We start from the raw sequence: 20,000 nt of genomic DNA, 5'->3' as shown, positions 1-20,000 counted from the left end.
AACGGCTTTTGTCGGCCATTTTTTATCAGCGCTGCAAAAATGTTTTGAGCTCGCTTTATTGCTGACGCGTTCCTTGACCATATTAGGTACAGCAGGTATATCAAGTGATAGCCTGCGTCCGGCGAGCCAATGAAAATGCTGGAAATATGATATCCGTAGTTCAGTTTTCAATAATAATAATAATAATAATAATAATAATAATAATAATAATAATAATAATAATTGTTATTACGATATCCTCACCATTAAATTCATTTGACATTGGAAGTGCTGTACACATTATCCTGATCAAAGCAGCCAGTAGATTGGAAATCGTCACTTTTTCTGAAGAGGCAAAAAGTAAAGGTATAAAAGGAGAGCCTTCACTTGTCAACCGTGACATTTTTTCGGGATACAATTCAAATAAACTCAAATGCAGGGGAAAGCAACCAGTTTAATAGCGCAGCTCGCACGAGTCTCTTAGAGCTCCGAACAAGTGATTGGAGGGTCGTCGTAGGTTCGACACCCGCGAAGGAGCACTCGGATTTTATCGGGGAAAGTACGAGTTTGTCAAAAGGAAATTGCTTTTCGCCGTTTACTGTAAAGGACTTCCACCAGAAAAAGTAGAAACACCAGCAACTTATTCAAAACTGGCACCGAAATGTTAATTTCATCCCATAATAGTATTTTCTGTAAACTGGAACTCGTATCACACGCTTACCTAAATACCTAGAGCACGACTTCGAAAACGAGCACAAGTTTTGGTTGTTCGCCTACTCGCACTCATTGCCGATGCTAACATTGTCCCACACGTACTGGTAACTTTCGTTTTCGAGGAACTTTCACACCGCAGTATTTCTAATGTTGTTACCTTCCAAATCAGGAATCAGCACAGGAAATAAGGCCCTTCCACCACTGTACAGAAGCACTCTGCCAAGAAGGCAGAGGGAGTGAACAAAGTAGATATACTCCAAGTCTTGGGAAGTGTAACACAGCCCCTCGCAATTACTGTCTAAAGGAAAATGAGTGGATAATCAGTAATATAGCTGGGATTTTTTCCCAAACAGCGCGCACTCTCCTTGGTTACTTCGAGGTGACATGAAATCTCACTAAAACTGTCCCCGCCCCCCTCCCCCAAGTCTCTGAGTGGGCAACATTGCAGATTCTATGACATCAGAGGGTAACAGTGCAAGTTGTTACCCGCGAATGTTGACCAAAGACCGCCGTTGCACGTTTTTTCTTTTGTGTTATATAACAGATCACTTAATGAATGCTCCCTCGGGAAACAGTTAATTTTGTTTCCACTGAATCTGAGATTCTAAGGAAACAAAATTAACTGTTTCCCTCGGGACCAGTCTTTAAGTGCTTATCATTTGTTTAAATTGTAGAATGATATTGACATACTCCTATTTGATTTTCCCAGTCAATTTGAGTTGTCATTTGTCCCCTAGCTACTGCAAACAATAGCAATGCAAGAACTGAAAACTAAAAATAATTCACTCACAACTGTACCGTTCATTGAGTACCAACACATCTAAGGACTGGAGAGTTTTACACGTCCTTGAGAAGTCCATGCAGTGGCATATAGATTCTGCTAGCTACAATAAAAATAGAAAATCACATGAAAAGTACACGTAATCTGTAGAAAGAAAAATAGTGAAGATCTTTTTGTTTCAAGATCAACCAAAACCTTACCAAAGAGGGATGTTTTTGGAGTTCCTTTATTGCGACTGTCCTGCTGTAGTTTCCATGCTACAAGAAAAACATTTGCTTATTAAAGAGGCCACTACGTATTTTAAGGTGAAAGAAAAGTTAAAAGAAAATACTGACAATATTGCTGAATCAACCACTGAACATCAGATATGTACTATGCATACAAAGATATTAATCCTCGCCAACCAAAATTGGCCTAATACAGGTGAATCCCTGCCATTATCTGAACATTAAAGCACTACCCAATCAACATCAAAACCAACCCTGGTCAATATTTGCCACACATTGGCTAACAATCCTACAGCAAAAAAATCATATTGTTTTGTCAAGTGTTAGTACTGGACCAATATAATTGCTAATTACACATTATATCACCAAATAGTCCACAGAACACTGATCAATACTGGCAAAAACTATATTTCTCATATGGTACGTGAGCTACCATTGGTGAATAATTTTAGCAAGTCATATAATACATTGCTGTCCACTAAACCACATTATTGTTCTAAAATTTCCTGCTTTTTAGTTCATGTTAGAAATCAAGCCACAAAAATGTTTGATTGGTGACTTGATGATGACTTGATGACTAATCTTACCATCCACTTTTTGAACCAAGTGGCCTTTGGGTCGACTAATGCCAGGAAATGAAGAGGAGTCATACACTGCAAACCAGAAGAAAACCCAGGGCCAGGGCTGGCAGACAGGAGATCAAAAGTGCTTTCCAGTACAGACTCTAGAAACCTGACGTTGAAGAAAACAACTGGTAAAGGCCACAATTCGTAACTTTAAGGAAAAGCAACAGCTAACCAATAACTACATGTCATTAGTATAAATACACAGGTGATTATACAAAATCGCGCGCTCTCATTGGCTCGCTATCTCAGATTATCAGCCGATAATCACCTCGACGGACAAAATGGCTGCCAGTAGTCGTTTTGCCACTGTAAGTGAAGATGATTTCGCGTTGAAATGTTTTTTTTCTCTTTTTTGAAATAATCACCTGTGTATTTATACTAAAACAATTATTCGCCTCAGGCTCAGTGATTATCGGTGAATAATCACCGAGACGATCACTTTGCCTTTGGCAAATAATTGTTACAGTGTAATTAACAAGTGACATTATATTTCATACCATTCAGGATATCTGATCCAAAATGACGAAACTTCATGTTGAAATTCATTCAGTAGTCTGAACTGCAAAGCAACAAAATGCTATAATATTAAGATGGAAACAAAATCGATAACTACATGACTGTATGTTTCACTTTACATAGTGATAATAATAATTATTATATGACTAGCTCCGTGAGCTGGCAAGATGAACCAAATCGCGCGCTCTGATTGGCTACCCGAGCGGGCAAGATGGAGCGAATACTGCCCGCTCGGGATTTCTCGCTTGGTCCCGCAAGATCAAAGATCATTTTTTGGTGTTTTAAGTCATATAATAAATCCTTTATTGACCAAGATTGTTCGGTCAAGATGACTGGATATTGGCCTCGTTCTTTTTTTGCGTGTTTATGGACCTCGACTTCGTCTCGGTCCATAAACACGCAAAAAAAGAACTTGGCCAATATCCAGTCATCTTGACCTCACGCTTGGTCAATAACCCATACTTATTGTCACGGTCATCCTTCTCACTGCATTATCCTATTTTTTTCTTTTTAGGCAAAAGATATAAGGCTCTGGCTTGACGTGGTCTGGGAGCTAGTGCTCTTTCTATTTAGCCACTTCAAGAGTAGGTTGTTGCAAGAAGATTCACAATGCAATGATCTTGTTGAAAAAAAACAAGCTCGTTCCGAAAGGAACTGCTAGGTTTTAAGTGGTTTCAAAATTGCGAAGGAATTGAAGCTCCTACTAAAATGTATCCTTGAGCAATTTGTCCTTCCTACACATATCAAAACAACAATAGAAGCATTAGAAAAGATGTTTGCAAGTCTTCATTTAAAGTTAGCAATGTTTTTTTTTCACCTGATGGGTTCACATTAATTACAAGTACAATGTATTGGGCACCAGGACTTTCAATAAGATTGCAAGTTGACAGGCAAATTAAATCAGTATTAACCCATCAATTCCTGAGAGTGAGACTTTACAGATTTAACTGTCCAATGCCAGACACTTTAACTCATCAACTGGGTGTGTCCTAGGGAGCCTCATGGGTGAATGGGTAAATTAGGTGGAAAAGAATAATGAACAAGCAGAAGCTGGCAGTATATCTGAAAGCAGTGGGGAGTAATCCCTGCCCTGGCCCGCGTCTCGCTGAGCCCTGAATGCAAGAGTTGTACTCCTGAGATGTCGAAAAGCCTTAACTGCACAGTGTTCCAGATTACGACCACTGATAATTAAATTAGAGGAAGGGAGTGCCTGCAATGAAATGGAAGTGAAATTCGTTGATTCTGAATGCCACACGTTTTTGAAGCTATAACAACGTTTTGCAGGTTACATGATTACAGTTTATTAAACTGGGTTACACAGTGTCCACACAGTTCTATTCAATTATCGACTGGAAACTCCTATTTTATCTGGAACACTGCCCAGTCACATGATTAAAATTTAGCTGACTTGTAATAAAGCCATACCCTTTTCAGTAATCTCATGCTGCCTCTGGTTGATACATCCAGGCCATTTTCTAAGTTGACTCGATGGAAATGATTATCAGTGAAGTAGCAACAAAGGTGTTCAGCTACAAAAAACAAGTAGGAAAATGCGAGGGTCAAGGCTGTTGACCAGCAAATCGAAAGAAATATAAAAAATTTGTTAAGACGCAAGAGAAACCTCTCATCTCCACCATGTCAGGTTCCAGGTGCTAAGTACTTACTAGAATGCCAGATTTGCATTAATTTTGATTGCTATTCAAATCTCTCTTTGATGGATTTCTGTCTAGTATTTATAAGAGTTGTTTTGAATTCAATTCCACTGCAGGTGCCTTGTAAATAGGCAAGTGAGTGCATACTAACACAAGTTGGGTTTTTTAACCAAGATTAAATGAACTAATTATTGGTATGTCAACAGGCAATAAATTCACAATAATATTATTGCCTGTTGATGTACAAATAATTAGGCTGTTTCTGCCTCAGGAATTTGCAACTGGTTGTAATTTTATACAATGTACTGTTACCTACTGAAAAGTTGATTAATGATACTTAATTGTAACTTTGAAATCTTTATCATGCAAAGGGATGTTAACTGGACAAACTAACTTTTATACTCGCTCTAACAAAGGGCCAACACTTAATTAATTAGCTTGTTACCTTGCAAGTCTCTCTTATGGTGGTTAATTTATCTTATCAACTTGTTTGATAAAATAAAAACTTCCAGTTTCTTATGCTGCCAACCCAGCACCAAAAGTCCTTTTTGAAAACGAACCTCTTCATTTGACAAACTTAAGTATATTAAGCAAAAGCCAGAGATTCCAGGATTTTGGTGCTGCCTCATTTACCACTACAATTTGCTATAGCTACAGTAGCTTATTTACATTTACTATTGTCACACTAAGGAGTGATCATGAAAGGTTTCTATAGGGACGGCAGAGCAGGGGGAAGCCGGGGGGGCTTAGCCTCCCACTTTTTGCAGGAATGACACATTTTTGTTTTAGTGTAAGGTACATTATGATAATAATAATAATAATAATAATAATAATAATAATAATAATTTATTCATTTCTAGTGCCCATCTTAACATGACTATGATCAGATGCGCATTACCGGTAAGTTGTAAACACGAATTACAAATATGAGAATAATAGATGAAGAAATAAGGAAGGAGGAAAATAAAACAAAGGAAGTCCAATTCACCTCAGATTATTGTGAAATGAGGTTGAATTAGCTTGGTGTGAGCTGGAGACTGGCCCGAGGGAATCACACAGGACACGCATGTCACTGTGTGCCGTAGTGGTAACGTTTTGCAATGTTTTCAGCTAAGTACATTCAAAGTTTGATGTTGGGTCACAACACCAATATAGAGTGCTTTGTAGAGATCTAAATGAAGAGAAATTATCTTTGAATGTACCCAAACAAGATTTAATTAATCAAGTATCAAGGATCTGCAAGCGGGTATCCATCTAATAGGCCTTTCTTTATTTAGCGACAAGAAGTTACATAGCTATGACCTCGTACAAAACCTGTCGGAAACTTTTCATGTTTACATATTTTTTAACATGTGTAAAAGCACAGGTTGGTGAACTAAGGCAAGGATATAATATCATGGAAGGCTGAGAAATATGTATCAAATTCAGAAAACCTCAAGAATATTGCTGCAAAAGCAAAATGAAACAAGTACCTAATTAATAAAACAGGTTGATTTTTTCCAAGGAAGACAATCATATACTGGTAATTATTATGGGGTGAATGCTGAAAAATTAATACCATTTCTGAGCCTCTATACAAACTCATGCCTCAAGCGCTCGCTTTGAAGCCCCCCACCCCCCCCCCCCACTTGAAAATAGGCTCCGCCATCCCTGTTCTATTAAAGAACTTCCACAAAATACATTAATAAATTATTCATTGTCACCTTACATAAGCAAGTGTATATCTCTTTAGTTACATGAGCAGACGAGGCCATGAACATTTTTGCATGAAATTTAAGGCTCTTGTCCTAGAAGAAAAAACAAAAGGCCCTCATGCAAATTATCACTTCTTATGGATACTACATGCAGCTTACCGGTACATGTAGCCTCGTAAGACTGTCTATGGCAGCAAGTTGTAGGAGGATTTGTGTTTCTTATGAACCAAGTTACATGTAGTGTACGTGTAAGCTTAGACTACACAATCTTAATAATAATCATCAATAATTATTGTAAGCAGCAAAATTGTTCATTGTGAGCCCAGCAACAGAAGAGGAAACAACCCCTTCAATCATCTACAAGCTTTCTTCCATTGAGGGAAGTGAAGTGAAAATAAGTAGACTATGGTGCACTCCTAGGAGCCAAAGGATTAACAGTCAGGTTATTCCAAACAGCACACTTCCAACTGCCATTTCTACTGTTATCCATTCAATTATTTCCAGCGTATCCTCTGTGAGCTTGGAAAAATATGAGCAATGAGCAATTATGTCCATGAGTATTATGTGTTAAACCATCGAATAAGAGATTTATTATTCCACTACAAAAGTGTGTTATTTTGCTTCAAATTTATTTTGGTAAGGGCACAAAAGCTAGCCAAATGTCCTTATGGGACAGGATAAATGAAACGACGAGTGACAAGCGATAAACCAAATTCCCTAGTAAATTCTCAGTCTTTGCATCGTGTTGACAATTCCTTTCATTGAAAAACTCCCGTTCCGTCCGTATTTGCTATGTACATTACCGTCTCATATTTTGCGCGTTCTCTTGACCAAATATGGTAAAATGGCATAATAGTGGAATAATAAGTACTTGTAATGTAGTGGAAAAGTTACTTATATAAGGTGAAGGACACTTTTAAGGAACAAGAGGTTTTACATGACATAGCTTACTGAAAGCTGCTCATCATCATCTGCTAGTGCAGCCAACAGGCCTTTTCTAATGCCCTCGGAATTGTTGCTTGTTAGTTCATCAGACAAAGGGAACTGGTACAATGTGTTCAAGGCTTTAATACGCACCTGTGACAAGAACAAAAGAGATGAGCCTGGAAGTACACGTAAACACTGGCCAGGGGATAATGAAAAAGTGTTAAATGCAACTTGAAAAACTTGGGAGTCTAAGGGTTTAGGCTTTTTCTAGCGTTTTAATGAACTTAAAGATTCCAAGCATTAATTTAAGATACAGCAAAAAGACAAAGACAATAAGAAGTCACAGTGACTGCATTACGATATAGGGCTAGAGCTTTGCGAAACAATAATTACATGAAAAATAGCTTCTGGCATCCAAAGTATTGATCAGAAGTACCGGTATGTTCATAGCTCAGACCTCTGGTACGACAAACAACAGGCTGCTGCAGCAATAATATTATTTTCCTCTCAGAAACATTGTCAACTTCTTTCAGACTATTCAGAAAAAAAAGTTATCTGATTCACTTGTCTCTTCATCAATACCTGAGATAAGATGAGAGAGATTTGGCATTGCATTTATGGGAAATGACAGACAGTAGACTGCTGTTTGTCATACATGTAAATTAAAGCATGAAAATGCTTTTGTTTCTTGTTTCTTGACAAGTTACTTGAGACCTGTAAATAACAAGCGAGAAATGAGCTAAATTCAAACACATTTTTTCAGGAAAACCCAAATTTCGGCCTGAGGCATATTCTCCACCCAATAACTTAAAAATTACCACAATTTATTGCTTGTAATCTCGCAATCTGATTGGCTAATTTGCCATTGTCTATAAGAAGTCCAGACAACACTGCTCAAGTCATGCTTGCGTCAAAGTGTCATGCAATTGTATAGCCAATCAGAAACGCTCATTTTGGGAAATAAACCAACCAGAATGCGAGAAAGTTATGGACAACGCTTGCTCTTTCTTTGTGTAACTATCCTGGTCATGTTCTGAGAAAAAAAAATCTTTGACATTTCAATATTATGGCAAAAAACAAATCGAATGTGCATCAGCATTTTCTGTACTCTTATTGACAACTACTATAATAATTATATTCGTCATCACAGTGGTCAAAACTTGTTGTGGACTCACTCAGCCAAACATGTGTGATGACAAATATCGTTGTTGATAAGAGTACGTCAGACAACACTGAACCACACTGAATTTGTTAACTTTACATTTAATGGTTTGACAGGATCCAGATCTTCAGCAATCTCACCAAACTTCTCAGGTGACATGTTAAACATGTAGCCAGCCTGAAAGAACAAAGAAGCAAGTCATACATGCACACTAACATAATACACCGTGAAAACCATACAAGTGGCAAAATTGTGCACTACATTCAAATCTGCACGTGTACCAACAAAATTAAATTTGTGTTACCAAGAAACTAAAAGTACAAATATTTTATTCAAACCTTAATAATATTCATTTTATTTAATTTATTACAATAATTTAGAGCCAATATTTTTTTCCAGTCCAATTTATGGCCTAAGTGCAAATAAACTGAACTGAATTGTGTAGTGCATATGCAAGCAAGCTTCTAATAAAATTATAATAATTATCATTCACTTCATTTCTTTTTTCTTGTATTAAGTCATTCTTCAAATTTGACACAAATAAACAGGAATACAGTTTTTGCTTGGTTTACGGTAATCAGTCACAGTCGTGCCCTCTTAATTTTTTTTCCTCCTGCACCAAAGCAATGTTGTGAACTGGATACTACCTGGCCAAATGAAGATGACATGGATGAATCTTCATCACTAGAATCCACTGAAAGCCTGAATGGTGGCATCCCCTGTAGTCGCCCTCTGTTTTCTGTGAGTTCGTAGTCGGATAAACGTAGTCGAGGATTCTGAGAATAACTCTGGATCTGGAAAACCAGATAAACTAGGGAATAGTCAATGTCCATCTCACGTTTGTTTGTACTTTATGTTCTATAATGTATGTTATATAGATCTGGGCTTTCATTCTCTGGACCCTTCAAAGCCATAATTATTAACCTTCCTTGTCCATCCTCACAGATAAGAAGTAGTTCATATATCTTTGGTTCTCCTTTCTCTATTATTGTACACTAATAGTTTGTAAAATTATGTATTTTTGGAGCTATGTGGAGATGAATCAAGATTGGCTCAGCACAGACAAACCCTGGTCATCCTTGAAGATCACACTCAACAGATTAATAAGAGACAGCAGTGCCATTGTAGAGAACTGACCAACACAGCCAAGATGTGTAAAGATCAGAGCTGATAATGTTTAATTCAATGCATTAATTAGTCTCCTGGATAACTCAATAATATCAGTGAGACTTGATGGCACTTATCCCCTGGAAGATGCTATATATCAGGACTGGATACATGTACCGGTATGTCACCGCAAAGAGAGTAAACTCTGTTTCATAAACCTGTGAAGGACAGGGTCAGTACTGGTAACAGGAAAATTGTTACAATAATCAGTTTTCTGCAAATAACAGACATGCATGTCAATTACTTGTATCCTGAATCCAAATTAAAGAATCATCAAGATTTACAGAATACTACTTTTCCCTTGATTCATATGTACCGGTAGTTTTGGATCATTATTATACAAAGTCACATTGTGCATGGATACCTTTTTTTCATGAGCGCTTCCCTATATGGTTTTGGGGCTTTTCTGACCCAATGAAATGAACAGAACAACACAAACAGACTGCTAAGAATCCCTGCTTACCAGAGGCAAACCAGTAAGCTATTTCCAAGACAGTGCAACCAAGAAATTGAACCAGGGACTACAAGGATCATATTTAACCAGTGGTCAGAACAGGTCTTAAACCTGGAATCTCCCGAACTCAAGGGAAGCACCCTAACCACTGCCTCCTAATGTATGTATTTCTCATAAATAATGTAAATAATGTAAAAAAAATGTTTATCATACCAGAGCATTTACAGCATCCTTTGTATCAGCTAATATCGATTGCTGAAGATTTACAAACCTGAGTACAGAACCAATACTAAAATAAGGCTTCCTTAAGTAGCAATAACAATTATTCTAATAATTTTTTATTGGGCATACTCCAGAGCAAGGAATATAAAATTTCTACACATGTATTCTTTAAATCAACTCTTAAAAGTACTGAACATTAATTGCACTTGCAATTAGGTACTTACCAAAATTCAAGAACTCTAAATTAAATGCTATAATACTGGTTTATAATTGCTGTTTTTGCAAAGGTCAGTTAAAATAATTATGACCTTAAAACACCAAAGTAGCAACACTTAAATGTGTTACGATAAAAAAAAACCTGTATTTGATTGTTTTTAAATGAATGGCATAAATTATTTATTCTTGGCACATCTTCCATGTTTTATGAACTTGAGAAACATATATCTAACGTACACTGTAGAAGAAAGGATCACATACTTTTAGAAAAAGAGAAAACCACGAAACTTAAACAAGAAACTGATCATGAAAACAATAACTAAGGAAACAAAGAAAAAAACTTGCCAATAGACGCAACCTAGCTATTAAATTTTTGCTAATCAAGAGTTTCTGGAGTCTACAATAACTGCAATATTTTTTTATTGATGAATTCACTCCCAGATTTGCTAGCTAAGATAATATCACTCCAATTAGAGATCTATAACAATTATTCCATGAGCCCGAGTTGGATATGAAGTGATAAAATAATAATGGTTATAATCACTTCATATCCAACAAGGGCGAATGAAATAATTGTCTTAGTAAATTCTCAAACCGGGTTTTGCCGCCGATTTTTATTTCCACAATTTTACAAAGCGTCCGGAAAGAGCATCTTGGCGCACAAAAAAAAAAAAAAAAAGTTGGACTACAAAAAAAAAAAAAAAAAAATAGATCCAACACGTGACAGAAAAAAAAAAAAAAAAAAAAAAAAAATCTTGGCGCACTATTTTCCATATGACGTAAAACTTCGACTATTGGCTCATAGTCGGAGTTTTTTAGCCAATCAAAAAGCTAGAAATGCAATAGTCGGAGCTGAAAATGTACTAAAATCTAATATTCTAAAAACATGAATTAATGAGGAGTCACACTTTAAACATGCTATCAGTGTTACCATTAATATGAAGATTGATAATGGGTTTGACCTAAGATAACACATGGAATTTCATCTTCCAGGTAATTCGACCTCAGAATGTTTTTGGTGACAAATGTTTCAACAACCTGAGCAAATGACATGCTAAAAATCAATAACTTGATGAAAAAAATGGCTCCTACACTGCGTTTTGAAAAGACAGTCACCAATAATGCTTTTTCCCCTTAGCATCCCAACTAACTTACTCAGAAGAAGCTATGATCTCTTCAGTTATAGCTGGTATAGAACTGTTCCGATCTCCTTCCCTTCCAGCCAGCCGCTCTAACTTCTTGTCAATCAGTGGTGTGAGTGCAGTGTCAATACGGCTTCTCAGCTGCCGCACAAAGTCATACCTTATAGAATACATAATTATCAAGTAAAGCACCATATGTATGCCCACTACAAGACACCTTTCAAGGCATGAACAAACCATGTGTCTTTCTCAAATTTCTTAATTTTTAACACTACCAGAACTATTTTTTGTTTTTTTAATTCCTCAACAAGGAATTTTTTTAACATATTTTTTGTTTAACCCATTGACACCTCAAATGCCCCAGATGAGTAAAATCTGTTAAGCCTCACTCCCAGAGGTCAATGGATTAAACATAACTACCGGTAATGTTATTAAAAAAGGAATTGATTTTATCAAACGAGTTGATAAAGGTTGAATAACCACCGTGAAAGATTTGGAAAGCTGACGTTTCTAGCGTTAGCCCTCCGTCGGAGCAAAGAACGAACATTTGCTCTGACGAAGGGCCAATGCTCGAAACGTCAGCTTTCCAAATCTTTCATGGTGGTTACTCAACCTTTATCAACTCGTTTGATAAAATCAATTTCTGTTTCAATCTCCTACCAACGCAGTACCATAGTTCCTAATATGAAACTAAAATTTTGTTTTTTATTAAAAAAGGGTAAATTATCCTTCTTCCTGAGACATCATTGACAGAATATTGCAAAGATGGATCTGATTTATTATAATCAGATCTCTTGTTGCTATGGAAACTGTTGATGACTTAGTGGGAGATGATGCTGCTGATACAATTAACTGGTAAATTGTTACAAATAGGCAGTAATTAAATAGTAAGGAAAGATAACCATAATTATTATGAGAGACTTCCTGTGGCTAAGCTACAGAATACACTGGCCGTGGGCCACGTTTGACTGATGAGCCAGCTTGTTTGGCTTGGCAGTCAAGACTATTCTGACGAGCCAGCTCATTTTCAGGCCTATTCTGATGAGCCGGCTCGTTTGCTCTTTGCATTTTAGGCCTGTATGCTTGGTGGCTTGTTTGACTCAGCAGTCAAAACTCTACGGACAAGCCAGCTCATTTGCTTTTTGCTTTGGATGCCTGTATTTTAGTGCCTTGTTTGGCTCAACAGTTGATTTCAATTTATTCTAGTCAGGTTGCTTGTCGGCTCCACAGTTGTGAGATTGTAATTTAAGCAAGATTAAAATTGCATGTTATGTACTTTGTTAAATAACCAAGGCTTTAACTTTCGAAAAAATACATTAGTATTCTCGAAAGTGGCCCTGTATTCTGTAGTTGCTCCCTTTCTGTGTATCCATTTGCAACATGGTGTGTTAATTCACACAAGTGAATAACTTGGGTGGGAGTCATCGATGTCATATCATTTCATCTTTTCTGGGTCTTACACGTTTAATATTGCTTAAGTCTGTTAATATTGTTTTTTTACATTAAATAGTTATATTCTAATAGAAGCGATTCTTATTAAGGAAAATGCAAATAAGTGGCAAACTTTTTTTCCAGTTTAGCCATAAATGAACTAGTTCAGGCAGCCTGAAAATACAGCGAAAACAGCTGCTAATTCGTCACGAAGAACTTCTAATTTAATTTGAAGGTATTCAGTTCTGAACATGTCAGTTCAGATTGATATTACTCACTACACAGTTAAAGCTTACCATCTAGAAAAAGATCAGACTCGTTAGCTATAGTATGAAAACTCACTTATGAAAATTCTCATCGGTGGCTTCCAAATGGGTCAAAATATCCTCTGCTGCAGCAACAGAGCCAGCCTCCTTTATGGCAGGCTCCAAACTCAATATTAGTTGGTTTAAGCTGGCAAAGAAGTTGTCGTGATGGTCTGGATCTTTTCTTTCCATAATTTATGATACAGCTCTTTGGATCACTGAAGCTCTTTCTTTCTTAGCCGCCATTTTGGTTGTTGTTTTTCGTCACCAGGCTATCACACCTCATTTTTCCGCACGGAGCATGGTGGGCAACCTGGGATAATCTATCACTGAAGCGGAATGGGTTGGTGAGACTTCCCCGCGTTGGTGTTGTGATTGGTTGATTTGGATCACATAATACAAACAAATTCTCTAGTTCTATTAGTTGTCTTGGTTCGATCCACAAGTTCAATGAAAGGCTGCAGGAGGAAGTATGAACTAGTCAAGTTCGAGTTGCACAGCCTGGCCTGCGCAGCTGGCTTCAAACTTAATAATGGTCTCAAACGTGTTTAACGACATCGGCTTCCCTTACCAAGTTGTTAAGATCGGTTTAATCTTCTTGTTCATGATTAGCAATCAAAAAGTAAAAGCCATCTTGGTGTTGATCAGTGGACGAGACAAGGTTTTCAAAGAAAATGTACTGGGGAAGCCACGTTGACTTCTTCCCATGATTCACACCGCGGTGAACCTACTGAGCAAATGAAATAAGAATTCTTTCCAACACTTACAGATGCTGAAAACCCCTTATGCGATCTTATTGAGCTCCATATCGGAATCTTTGAATGCGCGTACTTTTCAGAAAAGGAAAAGATGAAAAATTGTGTCCACAAGGCGTTTTCAGGATATTTTCATTTGTAACTTTCGAAGGATGTGATCTTTAAAATACGACAGGGCAAGTTCTTCATCAGTCTGCACATAATGGATGAAGAGGACAAAAGGCGTTGACTGATACTTTTCACTAGCTACGGAAGCACAAGCGAAAGCACAATAGAGCTTATTTCACCGTGCAAACGGGGTCAACGCAAGCACAAACACAAAGATTAAAATTCTTCCTTTTCCTTGTGTTTGGGCTTATACTTGCGTTCGCTTGCGTCGTGTGAAAACGAAACAGCATATAAGCGCAAGGAAATTTGCTAAGTCTGGCCAATTAGGCCCAACAGTTCTTTATTGAGCAGCCTTCGTGTATGCTCTACAATGCGCTACTTCAAAATGGCTAAGAATTGAGATTTATTAAAACTTCTATTTAGAATGACAAAAAATTGCATCTACATAAAAATTTCTCCTTTCTAAAACTAAAGTTGGACAACAAGTAAACAGATAAGCGCACATTTTTGTTTCAAGAGAATTGAGGTCTATACTTGAGGTTAACCTTTCTACTCCGAAGAAGCACCTCATCCACAAGACAACCAATTTTGCACTGACCAGAGCAAGAACGTAAGGTGGGAATTTAATCTATTCGGACGAATTTGTTTTACTTGCCCCAACAGAGTTTGAAAAAAATTCCTATGGGCTAAGTCAGTATTGATGTATTTCAATAAAAGGAAGCCCCCAGTAGACCTCGTTTTCATCAAGACCTCGCCGTTTTTATTACGTTCATACAAATAGACCATATTCGTATTCTCAGTATTGGACTGGAACTAGCTTGCAATGGAGGCTAATGAGGGGGAACCTTTTCAAATGCAAATACTTCTTAATATATTCCCCCGCATTAGCCTCCACTGCAAGCTAGTTCCAGTCCAATACTGAGAATACGAATATGGTCTATTTGTTGGCATGAGAAGTTAAAGAAAAGCATAACTGACCAAATAAAAGCAGCGAGGTCTTAAAGCTCGCTAAACAAGTGATTCTTATGGCAGCAACTGGATGCTGATTTCGGTAGAGGTAAAGTTGTGCCGAATTCGTAAAATGTTAGAAACCATTGCGATCTCGAGGTAAAAAGTCGCGGAAAGCACGTTTGGTTTTTTCTTTGCAAGTCTACGGCAGCAAGATTTTCATCCAATTGCTGTGTGTATGTTCGAGCACTGAGGTCACCTGCAGGCGTCCTCCCATTCATTGGGCAAACGACAGGCACTCAACTGTAAAATGGTCAATCGCCAGCCACTCACAGGGCTTACAATACAGTTTATATAAAAAAACTATTCAAAGCTAAATAATCTTTGAAAACGCAGGAGTAGACAGATTGTTTTAAAATCAAAGGCAACTCATTCTAGAAATCAAGGGCTTAAAGCTAAGGAAAGTAAAATAAAGTTGACTTTTTCCAACCAGCTTTCTACCGTAAAAACAGATGCGATTTCGCAATAAATAATTAATCAATTATGTTCATGACAATGTACAAATGGAACATTTTTACGAAGTTCCAGCCTTAAAGGTTTCCCGTCCCATTTTGTGTTTCCCATTTTGTTTTCTCCAGCCCACTCTTGGTAAATAAAACCTCGAATCGTCTAGTGATTAAATTCATTGTAGAAATAATAAAGACCGTAATTTAAATTAAATTGAACAGTAGATAGATGAAAGCCTAGCGTTACTAAAATTAATCGTTTAAGTTAATTAAACAGACTAAGCCGAGATCAAAATTCAAAGTCCTTTTCCGCCATGTCGATAGCCCATGCAAACTTCTCCCTCTGTGTCTTGTTGTAGACCTTTTCTAAAGGCACCTCGTGTTTCTTGCACCTTAAAAACAAATGAAAATTATGGTAATTAACTCTATTTAAGTGTCGAGTCTTCTAGTGCTGGGGAACTGTTCGGGGACACGGTAGATCGAAATCAAATCAATTTAACTAAAATCAAATCAAACATTGATTTTTGAGGAGAGGAGAAAAGCGGAGTACCCGGAGAACAATCTCTCGGAGCAGAGCAGAGAGAGCCCACAAATTCAACCCACACATGACGCAGAGTCTGGGAGTCAAACTCGGGCTAGAATGGTGGGAGGCTAGCGCTCTCCCCACTGCGCATCTGATGGAAACGAAACTCTGCAACAAACTTTTTGTTCGTCCCATCCGTTTGTAACTTTCACCATCTAAGACGACGGCACAGTCGATTATTCACCTCTTTCTCCTCAAAATGCTCCCTCGGTTATCTGAAACCGTAATTACGTTCTATGAATTTTCAACTCCAAGCTATGTAGCAAGATTAGAAGATCGCTTACCAAGCCACTGTGATTCGTGGATCCAAATAATTTAACTTGGAGGTGCCGAGTGCAATCTCTTTATTTTCTTCTTTGTCTGTGGCCGTTACCTCCAGCTTAAAAAGTTGGTCTTCCAGTCTTTGCGCTTGCGCCTTTTTCTTCTCAAGTTGTCTATAAGCAAATAAAATAGTCAAAACACTTTGTAAATACGGGCACTTTCGGGTTATTAAGCGTCACGCATATTTCCCGAGGAACCCTATGAACCCAACATAAAAATAGGACAAAAACCGATACAGTTGAAGTGCTACAGAGTACAATAAAAAAATCAATCCTTCTTTTTCTTTGGATTTCAAAACTATGTTAACTAAACATTAGGTGACCCAAGTTTTAAGCCTTGATTTCAAAAGAACGCCTCTTTGTTTTAAGTGGACTTTTCCTATTTAAGAGTCCGCCATTGCTAACTTTAGAATCTTAGAGAGCTGGATCGAGGAGAAATGACGTCAAAGATCACTAGTTTAAGAATGCAACGCGTGTGTACGCGGCTGACTTAAAATGCAGCACGGGAGTTTCGGGCTTTCAGACTTTTAGTTCAGGCAGCCTGTACAGAGCTGAAAATACAGCGAAAACAGCTGCTAATTGGTCACAAAGAGCTTCTGATTTGACTTGGTATTCAGTTCTTAACTGGGTATAAACGGCGGAAATTAATAAATGAACATGTCAGTTCAGATTGATATCAGACTCGCTAGCTATCATCGGTGGCTTCTCAATGGGTCAAAATGTCCTCTGCTGCAGCAACAGAGCCAGCCTCCAAATTCAATATTAGTTGGTTTAAGCTGGCAATAGGCCATTTCCGAGTTCATGTCTGCCTCCTCTTCAACGCGAGTCTAAGTGCGAAGTTTTTGTTATGAAAATTAGTTTTCATTCATATGTAAAGTAGAACTAATTACCATCACAAAAACTTCGCACTTAGACTCGCTTTGAAGAGGAGGCAGACATGAACTCGGAAATGGCCTATTAAGTTGTCGTGGTGGTCTCGATCTTTTCTTTCCATAATTTGTGATACAACTCTTTGGATCACTGAAGCTCTTTCTTTCTTAGCCGCCATTTTGGTTGTTGTTTTTCTTTCCCTGGCTATCACACCTCATTTTTCAGCACGGGGCATGGTGGGTAACCTGGGACAACCTTCGCTGTAGCCAATCACTGAGGCGGAACGGGTTGATGGGCCTTACCCAGCAATGGTGTCGTGATTGGCTGATTTCGATCAGATTATATAACCAAATCATCTGGTTCGTTCTATAGAATGTTTTCACTCACGTGATCAGTAACCTTGGCTTTCCACCGAAACAAAGGAAAACGTTTGCATGGTAATAGAGGTCAATTCCCAGAGGATTAGTTGGGTACACTAACATGGCCGCCGTTCTATTGTTTAGGTAAACAAACATGGCCGCCGTGACGTCACGTGAAAGCACTCTATTAGTTGTTTTAGTTTGATCCACAAGCGCAATGAAAGCTGCAGTCAAAGACTCACTAGTTTAAGAATGCAATGCGTGTGTACGCGGCTGAATTAATGTGCAGCACGAGAGTTTCGGGCTTTCAGACTTTTGAATTCGTGTTTTGCATATATAATAAGATGCATTTAAACACTGAAAATTTAAGCTAATGAGTAAATGACGTCACTTTTTCCTAAATCCAACCCTCTGAGGTCCAAAAGATCAGTTTTGAACGTGAGTAATGGCGGACCGTGAAATCCAAAACGTACACTCAAAGTAAACAGCCTTTGGATAAAAAGCAGACCTTTCAATTTTGCCAGTCAGGTGTTTAGCAAACACACCTGCAATTTCTGAAGAAAAAAAACGAAGTGTTTCTTTGATCATAGTAACACTTTCAAGATATGTTCTGAAATGCAAGGCATTAGATGCACACTGATTTTCATCACTCCCGTATGGGAATAGAGACAACTAGATTTCGAACCTCAAGTAAAAATAAACAGTTGCAATTACCCTCATGTTTACCTTATTGCTAAAAATAAGTAGAAAATGCTTACAATAAACAAATAGTTTCTCTGCGCCGCGTCTTTCTATAATAACTTACTTTCTTGTTTTTTCGTCCTTGCTCTCTTTTACTTGAGTTTTAAGCGCCTTGACTTCTTTCTTGGCTTCCTTTATTGCTTTCTTCTTCTCTCCGATCTACAACAGGCCATAAAAGCATCAAAAACACAGTTCTTGCCGTATAATGAGTATTTTCTCTGAAACACGCAAGAAACATATCGGCGTCCAGTTCTTGATGCAAATACATGTAACGCAAATGTTTATAAACCTTATCATGATTAAACAATGTTAATAGATTCTGAATAGACAAGAGACGTACAATTTCATCTCAAATAACACTTCGTAGAGTGTCCCACGCGCTTCGGACGGGCCTCAATATTATACAATAAATTGACATGGAACATTAAATGGGATATGCAATATCCCTGACAACGTATTTTCCATCTTTCAAAGAGCTTCAATTATCACTCACCTTGTTTTGAAGATTTGTCATCGATTGGTCAAAAGACTTCGGCACTGAACGCTGGAAAGAGAAAGAATGAATATGAACCAGTTTAGAGGTTTAATGAACAAGAAAGCCATTAACATTAGACGTACGTCGTTTTCTTTCATTGCGGTTTTAACCCTTCCATTCCTATGATAGAAACGTTCATTCTCCTATCTAGGGCCATAGATTTCTTTCTTGGGTAGTCATGAGAATTTGTTTGTTATTTCTTGAGCTGATGGTATTCTTCATTCTCAATACCTGTCTGACTAATATTTCATTGAAATTGTGATGAGAATTTACGGAGCAATCACTCCAGGGAGTCAAAGGGTTTAGTTAATTGCACTCGCATTTCTATTTCATATTTTACAGCCAACACGTTCCGTTTTTTATTTCAGTTTTGGTTTTTGCAATCCTTGATGTAGGTCTAAACATCGCGTCCATTTTCTTAATTCCAGGCTTTTCCCGCAAGATCACACCTCGTGCGACGTAGAGGTAATTTTTCGAAAAGGAGAAGTGCAGACCGCCGGAATAATTTTTTCAGTCCGCGTAAATGAACGTAACAGGTTGGGCAGCATTATTAATCCAACATTGTTGGGGGGTTGACCAACAGTGTTCTGCCAACAATCGCAGTCAATAATAATGTGATGGACGAAATACGAAACCCACATCTTAGCACTGCGGATATGACAGCAATGTTTTTTGACGAGTAAAATTGTAATATAATCTGGGAGCGGTATTAACCCAGTGCCTGCACCTTTACGAACCTTTGGATTCCAGGCAGTCAGTGCGCAAGCGCAAGTATAACAATATTGCGGGACTAATGCAAGCAAACGAAAAATGTTCCAGCGCGCTTCACCGATCACGAGATCAAAAGAAGTGTTGGCCAACGTACGGTTGAAGAAATAAACTGATTTCAAATCTCAGACAGCAAGTATTATCATCAAGCAAAACTGGCCAACATGACGTGAAAACGATTTGAACACGTTGCGCACGGCATTTTTGGATGATATTGTGCCAACATGTTGAGAGTTCAGGGCTTTATGATAATGAACCGCACCTGATGGTTACAGAGAATAGCCACCGCTCG

At 37.9% G+C, this 20,000-nt stretch overlaps 2 protein-coding genes across 3 annotated transcripts in view; both read right to left on the bottom strand.

Moving 5' to 3' along the window:
- LOC138021908 (protein broad-minded-like) overlaps positions 1-13,470 on the bottom strand; it is a 37,649-nt gene extending 24,179 nt beyond the window's left edge. For both annotated transcript variants that reach the window (XM_068868932.1, XM_068868933.1), the window contains exons 1-14: positions 13,253-13,470; positions 11,493-11,639; positions 10,113-10,170; positions 8,926-9,072; positions 8,378-8,455; positions 7,141-7,266; positions 6,204-6,282; positions 4,269-4,372; positions 2,825-2,886; positions 2,289-2,433; positions 1,675-1,731; positions 1,484-1,577; positions 851-991; positions 244-324 (exon numbers count right to left, since the gene is read on the bottom strand). In XM_068868932.1, the coding sequence (XP_068725033.1) occupies positions 244-324; positions 851-991; positions 1,484-1,577; positions 1,675-1,731; positions 2,289-2,433; positions 2,825-2,886; positions 4,269-4,372; positions 6,204-6,282; positions 7,141-7,266; positions 8,378-8,455; positions 8,926-9,072; positions 10,113-10,170; positions 11,493-11,639; positions 13,253-13,407 (1,474 nt within the window). In that variant the 5' untranslated portion in view covers positions 13,408-13,470. The remainder of the gene's footprint in view (positions 1-243; positions 325-850; positions 992-1,483; positions 1,578-1,674; positions 1,732-2,288; positions 2,434-2,824; positions 2,887-4,268; positions 4,373-6,203; positions 6,283-7,140; positions 7,267-8,377; positions 8,456-8,925; positions 9,073-10,112; positions 10,171-11,492; positions 11,640-13,252) is intronic.
- A 909-nt stretch (positions 13,471-14,379) lies between these two features.
- LOC138021567 (DNA topoisomerase 1-like) overlaps positions 14,380-20,000 on the bottom strand; it is an 18,994-nt gene continuing 13,373 nt past the window's right edge. Inside the window, exons 16-20 of the mRNA XM_068868468.1 lie at positions 19,971-20,000; positions 18,899-18,949; positions 18,470-18,564; positions 16,400-16,549; positions 14,380-15,924 (exon numbers count right to left, since the gene is read on the bottom strand). The exon at positions 19,971-20,000 is cut by the window's right edge and continues 162 nt beyond it. Of these exons, the coding sequence (XP_068724569.1) occupies positions 15,822-15,924; positions 16,400-16,549; positions 18,470-18,564; positions 18,899-18,949; positions 19,971-20,000 (429 nt within the window). The 3' untranslated portion in view covers positions 14,380-15,821. The remainder of the gene's footprint in view (positions 15,925-16,399; positions 16,550-18,469; positions 18,565-18,898; positions 18,950-19,970) is intronic.

The sequence above is a fragment of the Montipora capricornis genome, chromosome 10 (genome assembly GCF_036669925.1).
Source record: "Montipora capricornis isolate CH-2021 chromosome 10, ASM3666992v2, whole genome shotgun sequence".
In the NCBI taxonomy this organism is placed as follows: Eukaryota; Metazoa; Cnidaria; class Anthozoa; order Scleractinia; family Acroporidae; genus Montipora; species Montipora capricornis.
The sequence above is the reverse complement of the archived record's forward strand: the minus strand, read 5'-3'. Positions and strand labels throughout refer to the sequence as shown.